Source organism: Anastrepha obliqua, chromosome 6, assembly GCF_027943255.1.
Source record: "Anastrepha obliqua isolate idAnaObli1 chromosome 6, idAnaObli1_1.0, whole genome shotgun sequence".
NCBI classification, from domain to species: domain Eukaryota; kingdom Metazoa; phylum Arthropoda; class Insecta; order Diptera; family Tephritidae; genus Anastrepha; species Anastrepha obliqua.
In genome coordinates, this window is record NC_072897.1 from 38,095,610 (window position 1) to 38,113,860 (window position 18,251).

General features: G+C 36.1%; 1 protein-coding gene across 1 annotated transcript; it reads left to right on the forward strand.

The window, feature by feature from the left end:
* Positions 1-685: 685 nt before the first annotated feature.
* LOC129250826 (zinc finger BED domain-containing protein 4-like) lies at positions 686-1,550 on the forward strand. The gene is made up of 2 exons (XM_054890409.1): positions 686-1,078; positions 1,136-1,550. The coding sequence occupies exons 1-2, from the start codon at positions 689-691 to the stop codon at positions 1,322-1,324; spliced, it is 579 nt and encodes a 192-aa protein (XP_054746384.1). The 5' UTR covers positions 686-688; the 3' UTR covers positions 1,325-1,550.
* The last annotated feature ends 16,701 nt before the right edge of the window (positions 1,551-18,251 follow it).

Consider the following 18,251-nt stretch of genomic DNA (forward strand, 5'->3'; position numbering starts at 1 on the left):
AAAATCTGAACCGGAGCCTAAGCGCAAAAAGTGTATTTCCGCAGTGTGGACACATTTTGACAAATTGCAAACCAAACAACTTGCAAAATGTCATTATGAGACAAACCATTCAAGTCTAAATATTGCCAACACATTGCGTGAAATATGCGATGAGTGGAAAGTGTTCGACAAACTGCACACCATTGTGACCGACAACGCAGCATCTATGATTAAAGCGTGCGAATTATTGAAAAAGAAACACTTACCGTGTTTTGCGCACACTCTTAATCTTGTTGTGCAAGATGCTTTAAATCTGGAAAATGTGCAAAACGTTTTAAAAATCACAAAAAGAATAGTGTCCTATTTTAAGAGTAGCGCTATTGCTTATGCAAAGTTCAAAGATGCCCAAGGCACCGAAAATCCTTGCTCTCTATTGCAAGAGGTCCCTACTCGCTGGAACAGCGCATTACAAATGATTCAGAGAGTGTTGCGGACAAGAGAGCCCCTAACTGGCACCCTTTTAAGATGCCATAATGCTCCGATTCCACTGTCAGAGGATCAATTTCGGATTTTGAAGGACTTGTGCTCGCTTTTGGAACCGTTCGAAAAAGCCACAAAACATGCGTCTGCTGCAAAGGGCGTTACAATTTCATTAATTGCTCCTGCAATTTTCGCCTTATTGCAAAGTTTGGAAGAGCTCCATGAGCAGATGTTAACACCTGTAGGGAGAGAAACTTGCGAGTTTTTACAGAGCAACGTAAAAAAAAGGCTCTTCTCATATGAGAATAGATCAGCACCACGCCTTGGAACTCTTCTTGACCCACGCTTCAAAAAGGAGGGTTTCCAAAATCCGTCAAATGCCCAGCAGGCCATGTTGATGTTGGAGGGAGAGGTTCATAATATAATACAGGACGTGAGATCTAAAAATTCCACAGAGGAACTGCCAAGGAATGAGGAGACTCCATTTTTATTTAAATGCATGGCAGGAAAAATAAAAGAAAAAAACAAAAGTTCACGGGCGGACTCAATTATTACCATTCGCCAATATATGGAGCAGCGCAATGCTCTTCATGACAGCGATCCGCTCCAATATTGGCAAGTAAGTTAAGTGTAGTTTTTTTTAACAACTTTCATAATTGTACTTTCTACAATACAGATTAACAAGGAACATTTATTTGCACTTGGACAATGCGCAATAAAATTCTTGTGTATACCAGCAAGTTCAGCTGAATCAGAGCGCACATTTAGTAAAACAGGAGCTATTGTGACGGAACGGAGAGCATGTTTAAAACCTAAACAAGTGAACACATTGGTTTTTATTAACAAAAATCAATGGCTACATTAAAATAACTGTGATATTGGAACGAATTGTTTTTTTTTTTTTTAAATAAGAACCTCTCATTAGCATTAAGTTTGGAAATCACCTTTTGTTTTGTAGTATTTAAGAGTAGCAGCTATCCGCTGCATAGTACAATAAGGACCTCTCATTAGCATTAAGTTTGGAAATCGCCTTTTGTTTTGTTTTTGCTTAGAGAGATTTTTGTTTTCGTTTTTTGGACTTAGGACGAGAAGTCACCCTTTTTTTTATCTTCAAGTTTAACTTGAAACTATAAATTTTGTTTTTATATCAAAGAACATTCACAAATTACAAGCTAAAATCATTTTAATATATTTTCGATGGTATTAATTTATAAAGGGCTAACTTATAGTAGTTAAATTATACGCTAGATAATTCGTATCGATGATTATAGACAAGGTCATGAGTTCTGATACTTTTGGTTGACCCTTTTTGAATATTTGAAACTTTGTAATATTGAAAAACGACACCAAAATATATATGTTGAATAACTCGTTTAAATTTTCGATGGAACCATCGATAGTATCGATGGTTTTTTCCATCGATGGAAAAAATATCGAGTGGAACAACCATCGATGGATTCCCAGCTCTAACTCCCTCCGCTGGCTAACGACTGATTTTTCAAATTGAACCAGTCATTAACGCAGCAGCAAATTCGGCGAAGGGCACACTGCGGTATTCATATACAAATTAGCGCTAACTCTATATATGCGCGTTTGTACATATGTACGCGAACAACGAAATAGGAACTCTGCATTGACCGTTACCTATTGTGCGGACATACTAGTTGTGTACAAACACGCATACACAGAATTAGCGGGAATCAAATACATAAAGTATAGTACAACAAATAATTTACAACTAATCAGGGGTTTCCAATAATTTACAAGTAATCAGGGGTTCCCAATATTTTTACAACTAATAAGGGTTCCCAACAGTCTCTAATTTAGTTTATTTTTCTTAGCCTAAACATGTGTTTTTACTAGAAAATATATTGTATATGTACACTGTATTAATAGAATTTCGGTCTTATATATAAATTTTCATTTGAAAAGCGATTTATATGTAAAGGTGACTTGTAAAATTCGGACGGGTGTAGAATTGTAAAACTACTTTCTTTCAGTGAAACCAAATATGACTGGAAATGGTCAGAAAAACTTTCAATTTTGTGCTTGATGCAAACAAAGCATTATTGCAATTTTATGATGCACAATTTCTTATGACGCTCACTGTAGATATTTGCATATGTATATACTCACAATGCAGCCGCGGTATCGTCAATAACTTTAGAAGAAGAGCTTGTTAATTGACAGCAGTTTAAATATTGTGAATTTTCCACGTCTTCCAGGAAAGTCGTGTTTACAGATATTGTATCGCAGGCTTTGACATCAGAATATCCCTTAAATAGAAAAGTTTTATTTTGTTTACCGAATAAAATTCAAATTTTATGTTTGTACTTACATTTGCGATTTTCCATTGCTGAAGCTTGAAACGAAACTCCACTTTTTCTCCTGACTTACGTTCCCGGAATAAGTATGTCAAGTCCTGCTCTTCCAAATATCTTAGCTATTCAAGTGTTATAGATTCATCTACGATTTGTTAAAATATTACTTAACACATTGTGGTCGGGCGTTTTGTGCCAGTGCATTACGGCTGGAGCGGGTAATTTATTGAAAAATGTGCGCGAATTTTATTGTTATTAAAAATCAGTATAAATTTAAAAAGGTTCTGATTTGTTTTTTTAACTTTTATTTTCTTATCTTAGAATGTATTCTCTATCGTTATTATAATAAATAAAGCTACTTTCTGTATACTGTGAATTACGCCACTTAACTAAAACTGAAATAAGAGTTGTTTTGAAATTAATTGCTTTTGAATTTGCTCGTATGATGTTTACTGTTAAACACAATTTACCGTTATTATTTTGATTTGTATATGTTTGTACATCGTAATACTAGGTATGAGAAAGGGTAACAACAAACATTAATAACCCGTATATCTTTATTTCCCTTATTCTACCACCTATCTATAAAAACGTATAACTACGTGACCCGCGCTCTACCCACAGTTTGCGAAAAACGTATTTTTACGTGTCCCGCACACAATGTGTTAATAAGTTTATTTCATTTACAAACAGAAATCGATGCATCCAATTATTTTCACACTTTTTATATGAGCAATAAAAGCAACAACACAATCAAAGCCAAATAACGGAATGCTTGCATGACGCCGTTTCACCAGCATTTTTATTAATTTACAAAAGTTATTTTTAATAAACCTACCTTTTAATGTTTGTAAAATGTAGCTGAATCCCCAAGAGTCTAATAAAGATTCCAGTTCGTCCTTTTCTGCAGATTCCAAAATATTATTTTCCATTTTTATAACTTGCACACACAATTTAAATTCAACCGGCTTGCTCAAAGTTTTCAACCAACTGATTGCAGCGAGCGTCGGCGAAGTTCCGTTACAAACAATAACAACAGCAACAACATGGTCCGCTTCTATTATTGCAATCGTTTATTTTTTAACTGCTGTATCAATGGTTACTTTAACACAAGGAATAGTAGTGGCACAATTTGCCACTGTCAAAATAACCAATTGAAATTGTTAAAAGGCATTTTCAGGGAGAAATATTTTAACTGATTGGTACTATTATAATTAACCAAGGTTTATGGTTGATTTAGTTTTTTTTTCAAATGTACAATTTTATTGTAAAATTAACCAAATAAGATCAGTTAAATTACACTAACAAAATAACATTAGAAAAAAAATACGATTTACGTAGGTTAATTTTACTGATCAAATAGTAAGTGAAGAAAGTAATACATATAACAATTTTTGAATTGGTTAATTCTACCATATTTGTTGGTAAGAAAACAACAACAAAATGTAAGGAAAATTTTAACTTTTTCAAACAGTTAATATAACAAGCTAAAATTGTTAAAATTACAGCAACAAATTATACAGAGCGCGCACTAACCGAAAAAAAAATTAATTTGATCAACGTTTGCAGTTAGCTGAGAATTTTTGCAACAACAATTTACATGGTAGTAAAATTAACCACGGAAATTGTTACATTTAACCAATGATATTTTTCTGGGTGTACCGAATTTAGAGTCGAATGCAATTTTGCTTTCGATTGTGTAGCGTATTGTGGGAAAACTTGTTAAAATGTAAGTTGTTTGCGATTATTTATTGTTTACAGGTCGAAAGTCGTGAGTACCAAATAGCAATTAGAAAGGCTAGTTGCATTAATGGAAGAGAATCCACAATTCGCAAAAGGGATTTGCACAAAAGTTCAAGCAGCAAAAAAATGGGGGGAGCTTACAACGGAGCTGAATTGATTGGGGCCACCAGTTAGAGCGGCAGCAAAATGGATTAAGGTTAATAAGGGTTTTTTTGTGATGTTTGTAGAAATACATTTTTATTTTCCCTTGGCAGGTATGGGCTGACGAATGACGAATATTTGAATAAAGAAAATTTATAACAAAAATAGAAAAGAAACTATGGCGTAAAGGTTTTTATTTAATACTTTTTAGTTTTTTCCATAATATTCTAAGAATTTCATTTCTCTTGTTTTCTGCTTCTCCGATATTTGACTCCACTTCAATATCTCCAGCATCATCGTTGAGGGTCACATAGGATAACTCTTCATCCGGAAGTTAAACATTGTAAAGCAGACAACTGTTGTACAAAGCTGCACACACATTAATAATTTGTGTTGCTTTTTTTGGAGAATAGTGGAGAGCTCTTGCCTGCAACAAACATCTAAATCGGTTTTTCAAGACTCCAATTGTTCTCTCAATGATACTTCTCGCTTTAGCATGTTGTTTGTTGGATGTCCTTTTTGAAGCCCTTCCTCAGAGTTTCTGAACGCCGTCATTAAATATGGTTTAAGAGCGTATCCAGCATCACCTGAGACAGACAAAAATTATTAAAAACGGAATTTCAATTGGTGTTTATTAAATACCGAGGAGCCAAGTATTGCAACGGTCATTGAGATGTTGCTCCTCTAAATGCGCTTTCAATTGCGACATGTTGAAAGCCATAGAATCATGAGTAGCTCCTGGATTTTTTGCATTTATAAAAGTTATTTTTATTGTATGATCACAAATATAAAATTTACATTATTCGCATTGAGATGAATCGTCGAACCACACCTCCGTTGTACTCAATTTTACAAAAAATACTTTTTTTAACTTTTAAAAATGTTGTTAACAAAACATTTTAATACAACCGCTTTTTCTTTTATTTTGATTTGCTGTATCAGCTGAAAAATTATCTATTGTAAATGCATCGAGCGATCGAAATTCACAATAGTCCTATTCTTCAGCGAATGAGCACCATAATACCAAATGAAAATTCATTCGATCAGCACTTTCGACTACAGTCGAAGATCGAATGTTGCTCATAATAAGGGCCTATATTTATTAAAGATGCAATAGAAATTAGTTGTCCCATACAAATACGTTTCTTTGAAGTATTCTTTTATTTATTTTAAATTTCAAAGTTTTATACTATCTATAAAATGCATCCATGTGTACATTATTCCCTGTAGTAAATGTAAAGTGAAAAAAAAAACGGCTGGCAAAGGAACAAATGAATGCATATTCAAATGTACATAAATATGATAAGGCGATGCGTCATGAGATAGATCATTGTTGCTGCAGTGCGTGTGCGCTTGCATATGTATTTTGTTTCAATTTTTCTTTTTAAATTAAATCAACAAACATTAAAGTTCCTTCGATTTTAAATGTTGGCGCACAATTTAAAATCTTATTTGCATTGTATTTCTTTGAAAATATAAATTGAATAAATTTTCGTTTATCAAGGGAACATATAAATGCACAAGCAAATGCCTTGCCAAATGTCGTCGGCATTCGTCAATTCGATTTCATACAGACACCAATAACTGAGCAGAGCCAATGTACTTGTACATAATTCACTGTAATCAGCTCTGTTAAGAAGTAACCCGCTGTCGAGTTGAGCGAGGTGAAAAAGTCTTCGCGGTCAAACTCCATTTTTGACAATTCACACTATTCGTAGCTCGAGAGAGTTCTCTATACATAAACGTTCTCTGGCGTCTTGATGTTGTTCCACAAACGGAGGGACCTACAGTTTCAAGCCGACTCCGAATGGCATATATTTTTATGACGAGCTTTTTCATGGCAGAAATACACTCGGAGGTTTGCCACTGACTGCCGAGGGGCGACCGCTATTAGACAAATGTTTTTTTTTAATTTTGGTGTTTCACCGAGATTCGAACCGACGTTCTCTCTTGTGAATTCCGAATGGTAGTCAAGCACCAACCCATTCGGCTACGGCAGCTATGGTTTGGTATTTTGATTTGCCTATTTTTGATTTTTGTAGGATTTTTATATTGTATTAAATATGTAATAGCTATTTTTTTTTATATTTTTGTAACATAAAAGTAGATAATTTTACACCTACCTTACATTACCATTAGACGTCCTATGCTCCAACCAGAGAACGTTAATGTATAGAGAAGTCACAATGACAGGAACGTATGGAATTTCGAGGGGTACTCGTCTCCCGAAGACTAATCACCACAGCCACATTTCTCAACAAAAGTTAACAGTCAGGGGCTGAATTATGTAAATTTAGCAGCAGGCGATAAGAAGCAAAGAATGTTAGGTAGCTTTTTAATATGACCTATATTTTGAATTTTTTCCAAATCATCCAAAATTATATAGGGTAGAAGGGGGAGGCTTCGACAGGTTAAGAAACAATACTGTTTTTAGAGGAACTGGAGTACGAAGCAGTTATTTTCTTTCATAATTATTGATTTTATGCATGTTTGTGCCACTCTCAATTTGTCGTTACTTTTCTTATTTAATTTTTTTTCAACCTTTTAATCAAAAAACTATCACGGGAATATTTGACGAAACCTCCCACTTTCAGGGAGGCTTCGTCAGCCTTGTGGGAGCCTTCGACAGCGAAGGGGAGGCTTCGACACTTATAAAACATATAAGTAAATTATGAATTTTAAGTGGGATTTTTGGAAAATATATTCCGTATAATAAAAATTTCAAGCGAGTTTGCATATTATGTGTTTTATATTTCAATTCAAAAATACATCTTATCCATTAAAATTACTTATAACATTACATACTTTAACGCACATCTAAATTCGAAAAGTCGCAATCAAAAATAAATTTGGTGTGCGCCCGTAAAGTTCCTGGGGATGTTCTGGTGGCAAAGTACGCAATATGTCCTGCTTTGAAACCGAGCTTTTGTCTTCAATAAGGGGTTCATAAAATAATTGTGTTTTGAGCTGCCATCTAAGAAATTTGACTATGCACGTAGTAATTCCCACTTCTACGAGTACACCAATGTAAAAGAAATCGGCTTTGTCTGTGAATTTAACCAGTACAAATTTGTTTTCCTCAATTTGCATTTCGTTCTCCACACATAGTTGCTTTTCATAGGATCTTTGCCCTCAATATGAATTTCTTTAGCAACCTCCAATGCCGTTTCCTCTTTGCTGAGATCCTCACCAAAGTCATATGAGTTATCAGAATCAGCCAAGCTATAGGAAGTGTTTTCACTAGATGGTGAGGAACTTATTCTTCGGTTTTCTTAGCTTTTGGATTTCGCAGTGTTTTGACTTTCTTACACAATTTTGGTTTCGGTAACTTAAATTTATCAATGCTTTGCTGTTTCAATTCCTCTAAGCGTAACTTTTCTAGATAATCCGTATAAATTCTCGACTTTCCTTGGTTTTTGGGTAAGATTTTCTTCTTCCTCAATACGGGAATTGGACGGATAACTTCTGGAGAAAAACAATTCGGTTCAGATGACGGCCTCTGAATATTCTCGGACGGCAAGCATTCGACTTGGTGAGTTTCGGTGGCACTATCAGAGTTTAATTCGATTTCGGAGTGGGAAAAGTCTGACTGAGGAAAGATTAATGAATTGTAGGGAAAGATCCCAGTGGCTGAAAATCCTTCTACAATGTTTTCGGTTGAAAAAGCTCTCAAAAATGGATTTTTTGTGAGCTCTGCGATATGTGAAATGTATATTTTCTTTCCAGGATTATTTACCACAAAATCGTTAAAGGATTGTTTACAATATTTTTTGAAAGGTCCAAAAACTGATACATCCAGTAGTTGAAGTTTATGTGAGGTACATCTGTACATCTACGAAGAGCTCTGAGTTCATCCATCCGTTCTGCGATAAAAGTGCTTTTGACCCTGGCACTGATCCATTAAGAAAATGCGGGTTCCTTCGCTTCCGGGGGAAAACGTAAATCGGTGGAATATGGTTACCAGACCCGCTGACAATCCCTACCATAGTTATTGAAGTTCCCCGCTCTGCGGATGCGACTTGAGACACCGTTCGCTTTCACTTCTCAGCAATAACCTAAGAATTTTTATACATGTACTGACATTAGGTGACACAAAAACAGAGCAATGCTTACTTTAGGAGAACCTAACACAGTAGTTATTCCAGTCTCATCTACGCTGTATATTCGATTAGATGTAAAGTTGTGTGATTCGTATACTTTTTTTAAGTTTGAAAAAAATATTGAAAACGCTTCCTCGGAAAATCCAGAAATACACAATATGCTAGTGTTTTCAGGTTTTCGTAGACGTATAACATTATTTCTATGCATGAAACACTTCAGCCAATCTACCCCAGCTCTCTTTTCTTTGTCCCAGTTTGCTGGATGTTTTATTTTGTATCTAGACACGAATTCGTAAACAAATCGTCTAGCTAAGTCGTAAGTTAGTCCGTGATGAACATTTGAACATTTTTTCAAATAAGCTGCTAAATCTCTTTCTTGCGATGCCGTAAGAACTTGGTTCGATGAAAATTTGGATTGAAAATCTTTTAAAACTCCCATATTTGTTTTCTGCTTTAATAATCGGGATATAAGAGTTGTCCGCTTTATTCCATATTTGCGAGCAGCACTTGAAGGGGTTTCTTTCTTTTTCTTAACATCCTCCAGGGCTTTTTCCATATTATCCTCGTCGATCACTCTGTCAGGACACTTCCTTTTATATAAGTTAGGTTTCCTTGTGCGGAAAACCTTAATAAAAATAAAAACACGGTAATTTACTAGGTGCGGTGCGTGCGCCTTTATTAACTGTCCGAATTAAACTCCAAAACTTTACAAAAATTACTTAACTCTACACCTACGAATAACTTAATTCTACAGGAAGGCGTTGCTCAAGCCAGACGCTACGTAAGCATTATTTATTTTCCCAAGTTTGAATTAGTAAGAATTTTATTGCAAAAAGAATTGACAATGATATTGTGAAACAGTAAACGCTTCCGCTTGAGGGTTTGCGCTACTTCTGAGTGAATTAATTGGGAAAAGGTGATTGTACGATTGTACGTTAGGCAAAATATATTGTGTGTTAACTCTTCCCCCTTAAGAACGATTGTCCTCAATCGTTAAAAGTACGGAAGGTCGTTAATTTTGACTTGTGAGTTTCGACTTAATGGAGGCTTTACCGGGGGTCGCGGTTGTTCTAGACTCGGAATAGTTGTTTGAAAAATAACTTCCCTCTTTTTTTTAAAGGAAAACCTCAGAAAAATTAGGCAAGTTGTTATGATAGCAAATAAGAAAATATTTACGTATTTATTAAACGTAGAGTCCGACTTAAGCAATTTAATTTTCTCCGTGTTATTAACGTGTAATTGACTTAGCATCTCCAATGAAAGTATTTTCACGAATTCTTTTTCTATAGGCGTTGGTTGGACTATCGGTGGAGCAACCTCCATAGGGGGTGCTTCCCAATTTCTGTACAATTGGTTATTTATTTTTACAGTTGAATTCGAAAATTTTAGTAAGAATGTGCCATTAAGCGTGTTATTATTGACCGTGCCGTTAAAGTCGTTTAAAAGTATTATGCCAGTTGAAATCTTGTCTATTGTTGAAATATGGTACCCATCAGAAATTGAACATGATGAGCTTAAACCATTAAGGAGCGCGGGGATACAAAGTTCATTAGAAATGTCAGTCAATTGACTTTTCTTACATAATTTAATTCTATTAATTTGATTATATTACAATTCTCAAGTAATCCAAATACTTTTTTCTCGTTTCTTAAAATTTCATCGTATTTCAATTTAATTATTTTATTTCCCTTCTTTACGGGTTTCAAAATAATATTAACATAATTCTCCCTGCTTGTGAGCAGGATTTTAACAACATACAGTAGAGTAGTGCCGTTATACAAAATATCAATGTCGGCAAAGCTAAGGGCTTCTTCTGTTGAAGTAAATAAAATGTTTTCTTCTCTAAGCTTGCTAAGAGTTACATCGATTTCTTTTTTATCTAGTAGGCTTGAATTTATTACATTGTTTTTTGCCCACTGCATTGCGTTTTTAACGTCTTTCAGTTCATCTTTAACTAATCTAATTTTTGTTTGTAAAAGTAATGCAATTTCATCTATAAGTCTATTGTCTTTTCTAATAGCGTTACTTAACATATTCGTTATTGTTGTCAAATTGTTTATTCTGTCGCTAAATGCTTGATTTATCAAAACTTGCTTATTGTTATTTATGTTATTTTTATCTATAATGTCTTTGACCATTTCGAAATCATCATGGTCCGGTGTCCCAGCAATATACTTCCAGGCCGTACCAAGCATATTAATGGATCTTTTGTTTCGGAATTTATAGATTGGTTCTATTGAGTTGAGGATATTGGTAATTTGGGATAATTCAAGGTTTAATAGTGGGAAAAAGGAATTGCTTTTTGGGATGTTTTCCTCCATGAAAGTTCGTATGTTGTTCAGGAATGATGCATATTGGTCAAGTCTTGTAACATGAATTATTTTAAATGTCCCGTCTTGTATTTTTGCTTGTCCATTGTTAATTGTGACCAGGTGCGATAGAGTATAGTTTGTTATTTGCAGTTCGTTTGCCAATATGCTGGTGATGAAGAGTGATCTATAAAAGATTAATGTATATTTAGCTTCTGATATTGCTCTTGTGAACAATTTTTCCTGTTTCTGTGAGGACAGTTGTTGACTTGTCCTCTTTCACAATTTCTTTTTTAAATTTCGGGGTAAGCTTCGTTCCTAAACGTTTATTTATTCTAACATATATGATATCTCCCTGGTTATATTGTATTTTCGAGATGGTTGGCGATTTTTATTGTGGTTATCTACGTCATTATTTTGTTTGTCTATGAGTCTCTGTACGTTAGTCTGTCGTACTTTCTCGAGTGTTTTCGGATCAGTATTAATTTTTCGTCCAAAAAATAAGTCTAAAGGCTTCTTTCTTGTTGTGCTATGAATTGTAAAGTTGTATTCATATAACGCTCTTTCTAAGAGTTCAGAAAATATTTTGTAAGTGCCTTCAGCTTTGAGACAGCGCATGATCTCTGTAAGAGTGGAATGGAACCGTTCCACCTGGCCATTCACAGATCTCGTATATGGCGGCGATGTGAATATTTTTATACCTAATTGATCTTTTAACATGAAATTGATTACTGCGGAATTGAAGGATTTTTCATTATCGAATATTACCATTTCCGGTACTCCGAATAGGAAGAGGATTTCTCGAAGGGGTTCTTTAATGTTTTCTATGGCTCTAGAGTTTATAATTCGTCCTTGGGCATATTTCGAGAACTTATCGATTGCCGTTAATACCAGTTTGTTTTCAGTTCTATAGATATCTATGTGAAGTATTTGACCCGGAAAGGTAGGTATGGGGGTTTTTCTCAGTTCTGGCCTTATTGGTTGCCGGTCGTACTTGTTAAGTTTGCAGTTTGAGCATTGTTTTACGATTCTATTAATTTTATTATTCATGCTGGCAAAATAATACTTTTCCAGAATTTGTACTTTGTTTTCCTTAGCGTTGCGATGTGCTCTTGTGTGTGTTTCTATAATAACTCCCTCCTGCTGCTTTTCATTTTTAATATCTTCTACTAATAATTGTGTAAACCTAACTTTATACTTTGCGAAATTATCTGGGAAAATCTCTGGAATCTTTCCCATCAGGGATCCTGGAGCTTTGATGCCGTTTATCACCGACGGATTTAAATATTTTTTTTAAAGTGAAACGAGTTTCTTGGAGGTGAACTCATTTTCTGTAATAGTATGCCGGTGAATTGTACGGAAAACGATTTGGAGTTCATATGCCGATGTTGGATCTATGTTTAGAATTATTTGGTTCTTGAAGACGTTCAATGGGGTTTCGACGCTGCAGATAAGGTTTTGTCCTGAACTGCTGTCACTTTTAGTCATTTCTGACATAGTATGGACTCCCGATTGTAATGGAATTCTTGACAGGGCGTCGGCCACAACATTACTTTTTCCTGGCTTGTAATGAAGCTCATAGTTATACTCCTCGAGTATAGCCTTCCAGCGCTTCATTTTGCTGTTATTGTTCTTATGGCTGAGCGCATAAGTAAGCGGTTGATGGTCTGTATAGATCTTTACTTTGGCGGAACCATACAAGTAATTTCGAAGAGAGTTTAGGGCCCAGATGATGGCGAGCATTTCCTTCTCATTTGCCGCGTAATGCTCTTCCGCTTTACTCAATGTCCGAGAAATAAAAGTTATGGGCTTATCCTTTTGGGAAAGGACAGCTCCAAGCGCGAAATCCGATGCGTCCGTCGTGAGTTCGAATTCTTTGTCGTAGCCAGGGTATGATAATAAAATGTCTTTTGAGACTAGGGAGTTAAAGGTTTGGCCAATTTAGCGTAGTCTCTTATGAACCGACGATAGTAGCCGGAGAGGCCAAGGAACGATCTTAAGTTTTTCAAAGTTTTTGGTACAGGAAAATTAACTATCGCCTCGACTTTCTTTGGATTAGTTTTTATGCCTGTTTGTGATATTACAAACCCCAAAAATTCCACTTCCTGTTTGAAGAAATGGCACTTGTCGAGTTGTACCTTCATATTGGCGTTTTCCAATGTTTTGAAAATACTTTCGATGTGACGTACATGCTCCTCTTCTGACTTACTGTAAATGATGATGTCGTCTATATAGACGTAACATATCTTTCCAATAAAATCATGAAGGATGTCGTCTAACGCACGCTGGAATACCGCGGGTGCGTTCTTCAAGCCAAATGGCAGACGGGTAAACTCGAATTTTCCATTGTTTATGGAAAGTGCGGTTTTCTCTACGTCCGAGGCTTTAAGTGGAATTTGATGGAATCCACTTTTGAGATTGAGCACTGAGAATACCTTGCTATTGCCTAGCTGAGACAGGACGTCTGCTATCTCTGGGATAGGATATCTGTCTGGTATTGTCAGTGAATTTAGCTTTCTATAGTCGATCACCATTCTATACTGCTTATTCCCCTGTGAATCTGGTTTCTTATTCACAATCCAAATTGGGGAATTATACGGCGATCGTGATGGTCGTATTATTTCATCACTTAGAAGTTTAGTCATTTGTTTTTCTACCTCACTTTTAAGCGAAGCTGGATATGGATAAAATTTACTGTAAACAGGAGGGTCCGTAGTAGTATTCGGTATTTCGTATTTCTCCAGTGACTTTTGTCGTGTAAGTTAGTTAGAAAAGAGATTCGGAAATTGCTTTACTAAAGTGTCTACAGTTTCCATTTGGTAATCAGTCAAGTGCTCGTCTTGTAGTCCGATAGAGTTTATACTTTGGCTACTAAGTTGCTTAAGTTGAATTTTGATTCTGTCGCGGATAACCATGAGGTTTTTGTCAGTAAAAATGACTGCATTCAGGTCTCTCAAGCTGTCGTTTCCCAGTATTGCATGGAAAGATTTTAGGGTAGGCATGACGTAAAATTTGAGCTTGTCGTCTAAATTGAATAAGTTAACATAAGTATGCGATTGAATTTTTATGTCTCCTGCAACTGATTTTGCGAACAATGGGGTGTCGTTAGGTATTTCTTTTTTTACTAACCTCGGTTGGACATAGTTTTTACTGGAGCCTGTGTCCACCAAAAATTTTAACACTTCTCCGCTCTTCGTTCTACATTCGAAGTATGGTAGCGAAGAGCTGGTTATCCTAAAAAATGTACGTCGCTTAATACCAATTCTTCGTCCCTGTTTTCCGATTCTATGGAATCGACGTATTCTGTCAATGTCTGGTCGTTATCGTCATTTCCTTCGTAAGTGTCTTCGCTGCCTGCGTCAATGTGAAATACGCGATGGGTTTTGTTAGGCTGGATATTCCTTTGAAAGGATGGTTGGGGTGGTCTTTTTCCCAGGAATTGATTTGCCTGAGGTCTGTTCGCGTAATTTATTTGTTGGGAGCGAATGCTTCGGCCGATATCCATCGGCTCTGGCGGTGGTAGTGGTTTGGGTGCTATGGGTCTAGGTGGGGGTTGTCTTGGCTGGTTGCTATTTGTTGGTACTTGCTCGTAATTAAAAAATCTTGGGTTATTTTGGAATCCAGGTACGTGAGCTAATTGGGGGTAAAAAGTCTGTCTTTGTCTTTGATTATTGGGGCCTCTCTGTGGCAAAGGTGGTGGTGAATAGTAAGACTGCTTTCTTAGTGGTAAGTCGTTTTGATTTTGAGCATAATGAGCTCGAAGTTTCTGATTCTCTAGTTTGAGACACAAATATAGAGCTTGCGGAAGGTCCGCAGGCTCTCTCATACCTAGCAGTCTCGGTAAATCTCCGTTGAGACCTCTGATAAACGTATCAAGGGCCTTTCCTCGATAAGTCTCGGTAAGTAAGCTTAAGGCTTCTTTTCCTGTGTCCAGACTACCTAATTTGTTGAGGATAAGGGATAAATGAGAGTACACTGCCTGATAGAATTGTTGTACTGTAGAGTTGCCTTGAACGAGTCCTGTCATCTGATATTCCAATGTTGACACATCTCTCTTATCTGCGTAATGCAGTGTAAGGCATTTGGCGATGGCTGTCCAGTCCAACGGCGTATTGTAGGACTCTAACGCGATATCAGCGTTTCCTACGATTTTGTTCCTAATTATGTTTAGGATTCCATAGTACTTTGCTGTTCCGCGTAAGGGCTCATAAATTCTGAGTATTCTTTCCACGCTCTTCCTCCAAGAGTTAAACTCCCCTGGTCTGCCTGAAAATTCCCTTAAGCATTTAACAACGTCGGGAATTCTGTCGAGGTCGCCTAAACTATCTAGATGTTGTGTTTCTATTGTTTGGTCTACCATGTTAACAAAATTCGCGTTGGGATTGAGTGCAGCCAGCACAATTGTTGGTGCTTGACTGCTAAGGACTTCTAAGGTTATCTGTGAAACTAGTTCTCTTAGATCTGAAAAATTTATTTGCCTTTGGGTTGGAGGATTGTTGGAGTCGGATGGGTCCTGAAGATTTGGATTGGCTGTGTTATTTGTGCTTAGCCTAGCTGGTCGTACCAGATTGCTTGAGTTTGACATTTTTCGAGTAATAAATTCCTGTGAAGCTTTATTTCAGCTTTAATTTTGACAATAAATGTTTTTTCCTTTTTAATAATAAATTAAAGTCTGCGATTCTTACTTTCGCCCTTTCTTTGTTTTAAAATATTTGTTTTTCAATATTCACCAATTTATTTTTCGGTTAAATTTCTGTATTTATTATATAATAAATTTCTTTGAAGCTTTGTTTCGGCTTTTTGTTTCTATTTCAATTATTTAAAAAAAAATTTCTAAACAATATCAATATGTCTTATCTCCTAATTTTATCCTTTCTTTCGTTTCAGGATTTATAAAATTTTTCTTTTAATATTCGATGATTTATTTTTCCACAATATTTCTTTATTTAATTCGTTATGACTTACGTTAGAATTTCGGCTATAAATTTCATAATGCTGCCTTAGATGATGCACTCAGTTGATTTTTATATTCCGTTGGTTTTGATAATTTGATGATAATGCTGCATTAGATGATGCACTACTCAGTTGGTTGTTTCTGCTACCTTGATTTCCACGTTCCGCCGGTTGCTTTTGTTCAAAGTATATTTTGTTTAGCTTTTTCAATGGCGTCGCCTCTTGACTTTGATTCGCCTAAATCTTTTTTTTCGGTTGGTTGTTGGAGTAATTTCAGCTTTCCCCTCGCACGCACTCAACACACTAGTACCGTTTTTAAAAAATGTTTGTTCGCGGGCAAGGCGGCTTGCGTTCAACGCGTCCTTTTTGTTTTTTTCTTTTTTTATTAAAAGAAAAAACTACTCAGGGACCTCTTTCCTCGCACTCGCGGTTTTGCTGACTTCGAGTTAGCAAAATACTTTGCTCGGGCGCCAGTTAGGTTTCCTTGTGCGGAAAACCTTAATAAAAATAAAAACACGGTAATTTACTAGGTGCGGTGCGTGCGCGTTTATTAACTGTCCGTATTAAACTCCAAAACTTTACAAAAATTACTTAACTCTACACCTACGAATAACTTAATTCTACAGGAAGGCGTTGCTCAAGCCAGACGCTACGTAAGCATTATTTATTTTCCCAAGTTTGAATTAGTAAGAATTTTATTGCAAAAGAATTGACAACGATATTGCGAAACAGTAAACGCTTCCGCTTTGAGGGTTTGCGCTACTGCTGAGTGAGTTTGCTACGTAAGCATTATTTATTTTCCCAAGTTTGAATTAGTAAGAATTTTATTGCAAAAAGAATTGACAATGATATTGTGAAACAGTAAACGCTTCCGCTTGAGGGTTTGCGCTACTTCTGAGTGAATTAATTGGGAAAAGGTGATTGTACGATTGTACGTTAAGCAAAATATATTGTGTGTTAACTTATACATTCGGCATCTTGGTAGCTGCAAAATATTATTTACTGAGTAAAATAGGATAGAAGGGAGGCTTCGAAAATTTGTCGAAACCTCCCAAAAAACGTTGTCGAATCCTCGTGCACTTGTTTCAAGTTTCCTCTTAAAAGGCAGATATATGCATACGTTTTGTGCCCTTTTTATCAATTGAAGAACTACATACGTAAAGTAATATAATAATTACCTATTTACCTATCAGAGAACATAAAATAATTGTTTGGAAATTTACTTCTAGTATTGAAATGTCCGACACAGAACTTTTTTATAAGCTACTTATGTTGTTTTCTGCAAGTTACTGTATGCTCATGCGCGCACTTGACGCACAGCAGCTGCGGTTGTTGAGCATTTAGGAAGACATATTTACATACATATATTGATGCATACATATGTATGTACAGAGCCGCGGCCACTCGACTTGATAAAAATTCAAGATTTACCAAATATTGGCAAATAATTCTACGCGAAATATTCCAATATTGACTATTTTCGAATGGTCGAGAAAATTGGCATATGGCGGCTCGTTTTATGAATGAAAGTACTTTCCTCGTAGAAATATGAGCTCCAATTTATCAATGAATTTTTTGATGATGAGTTTTTGTTGAAACTGTTCAGCGCCGTCGCGACTATTTAAGCTGTTCAGCACCATGTCAACTAGAATGATGACCGCTACGCCTGCGCCTATGAATGCATTTTGTTCTTGTAGTCGCTAGGCATAGAATTATAGCTTTGAACGACATATGTACGTATTTAGAAGAATAAAGTGAGTGCCCTGTGTGTGTGGTTCCCTACAAGACAGTGCTGAACACTTTTGACAAAAATTCCAACACATTTATAAGTATTTTATTAGTCTCTAATAAAGGGTGTTTTTTTTAGAGGTTAGGTTTTCAAGATGAAATAAAACGTATAAAATTGTATGTTATGGTCAAGAATTTAGCTTTATTATAAAGATAAGGGTTTGCCATTATGTTTTAAAAATGATTTCGGGCAAGTGGCCGCCGTGGCTGGCTCGAATAAATTCCAGCCGAGAGGCCCAATTTTCGACCACTTTTTGCAGCAATTGGGGCCGTATGTCAGCAATAACGCGCCGAATATTCTCTTCCAAGACGTCAATCGTCTCGGGCTTATCTGCGTAGACAAGCGACTTCACATAGCCCCACAAGAAATAGTCCAGCGGTGTTATATCGCACGATCTTGGAGGCCACGCCACAGGTCCACGGCGCGAGATAATGCG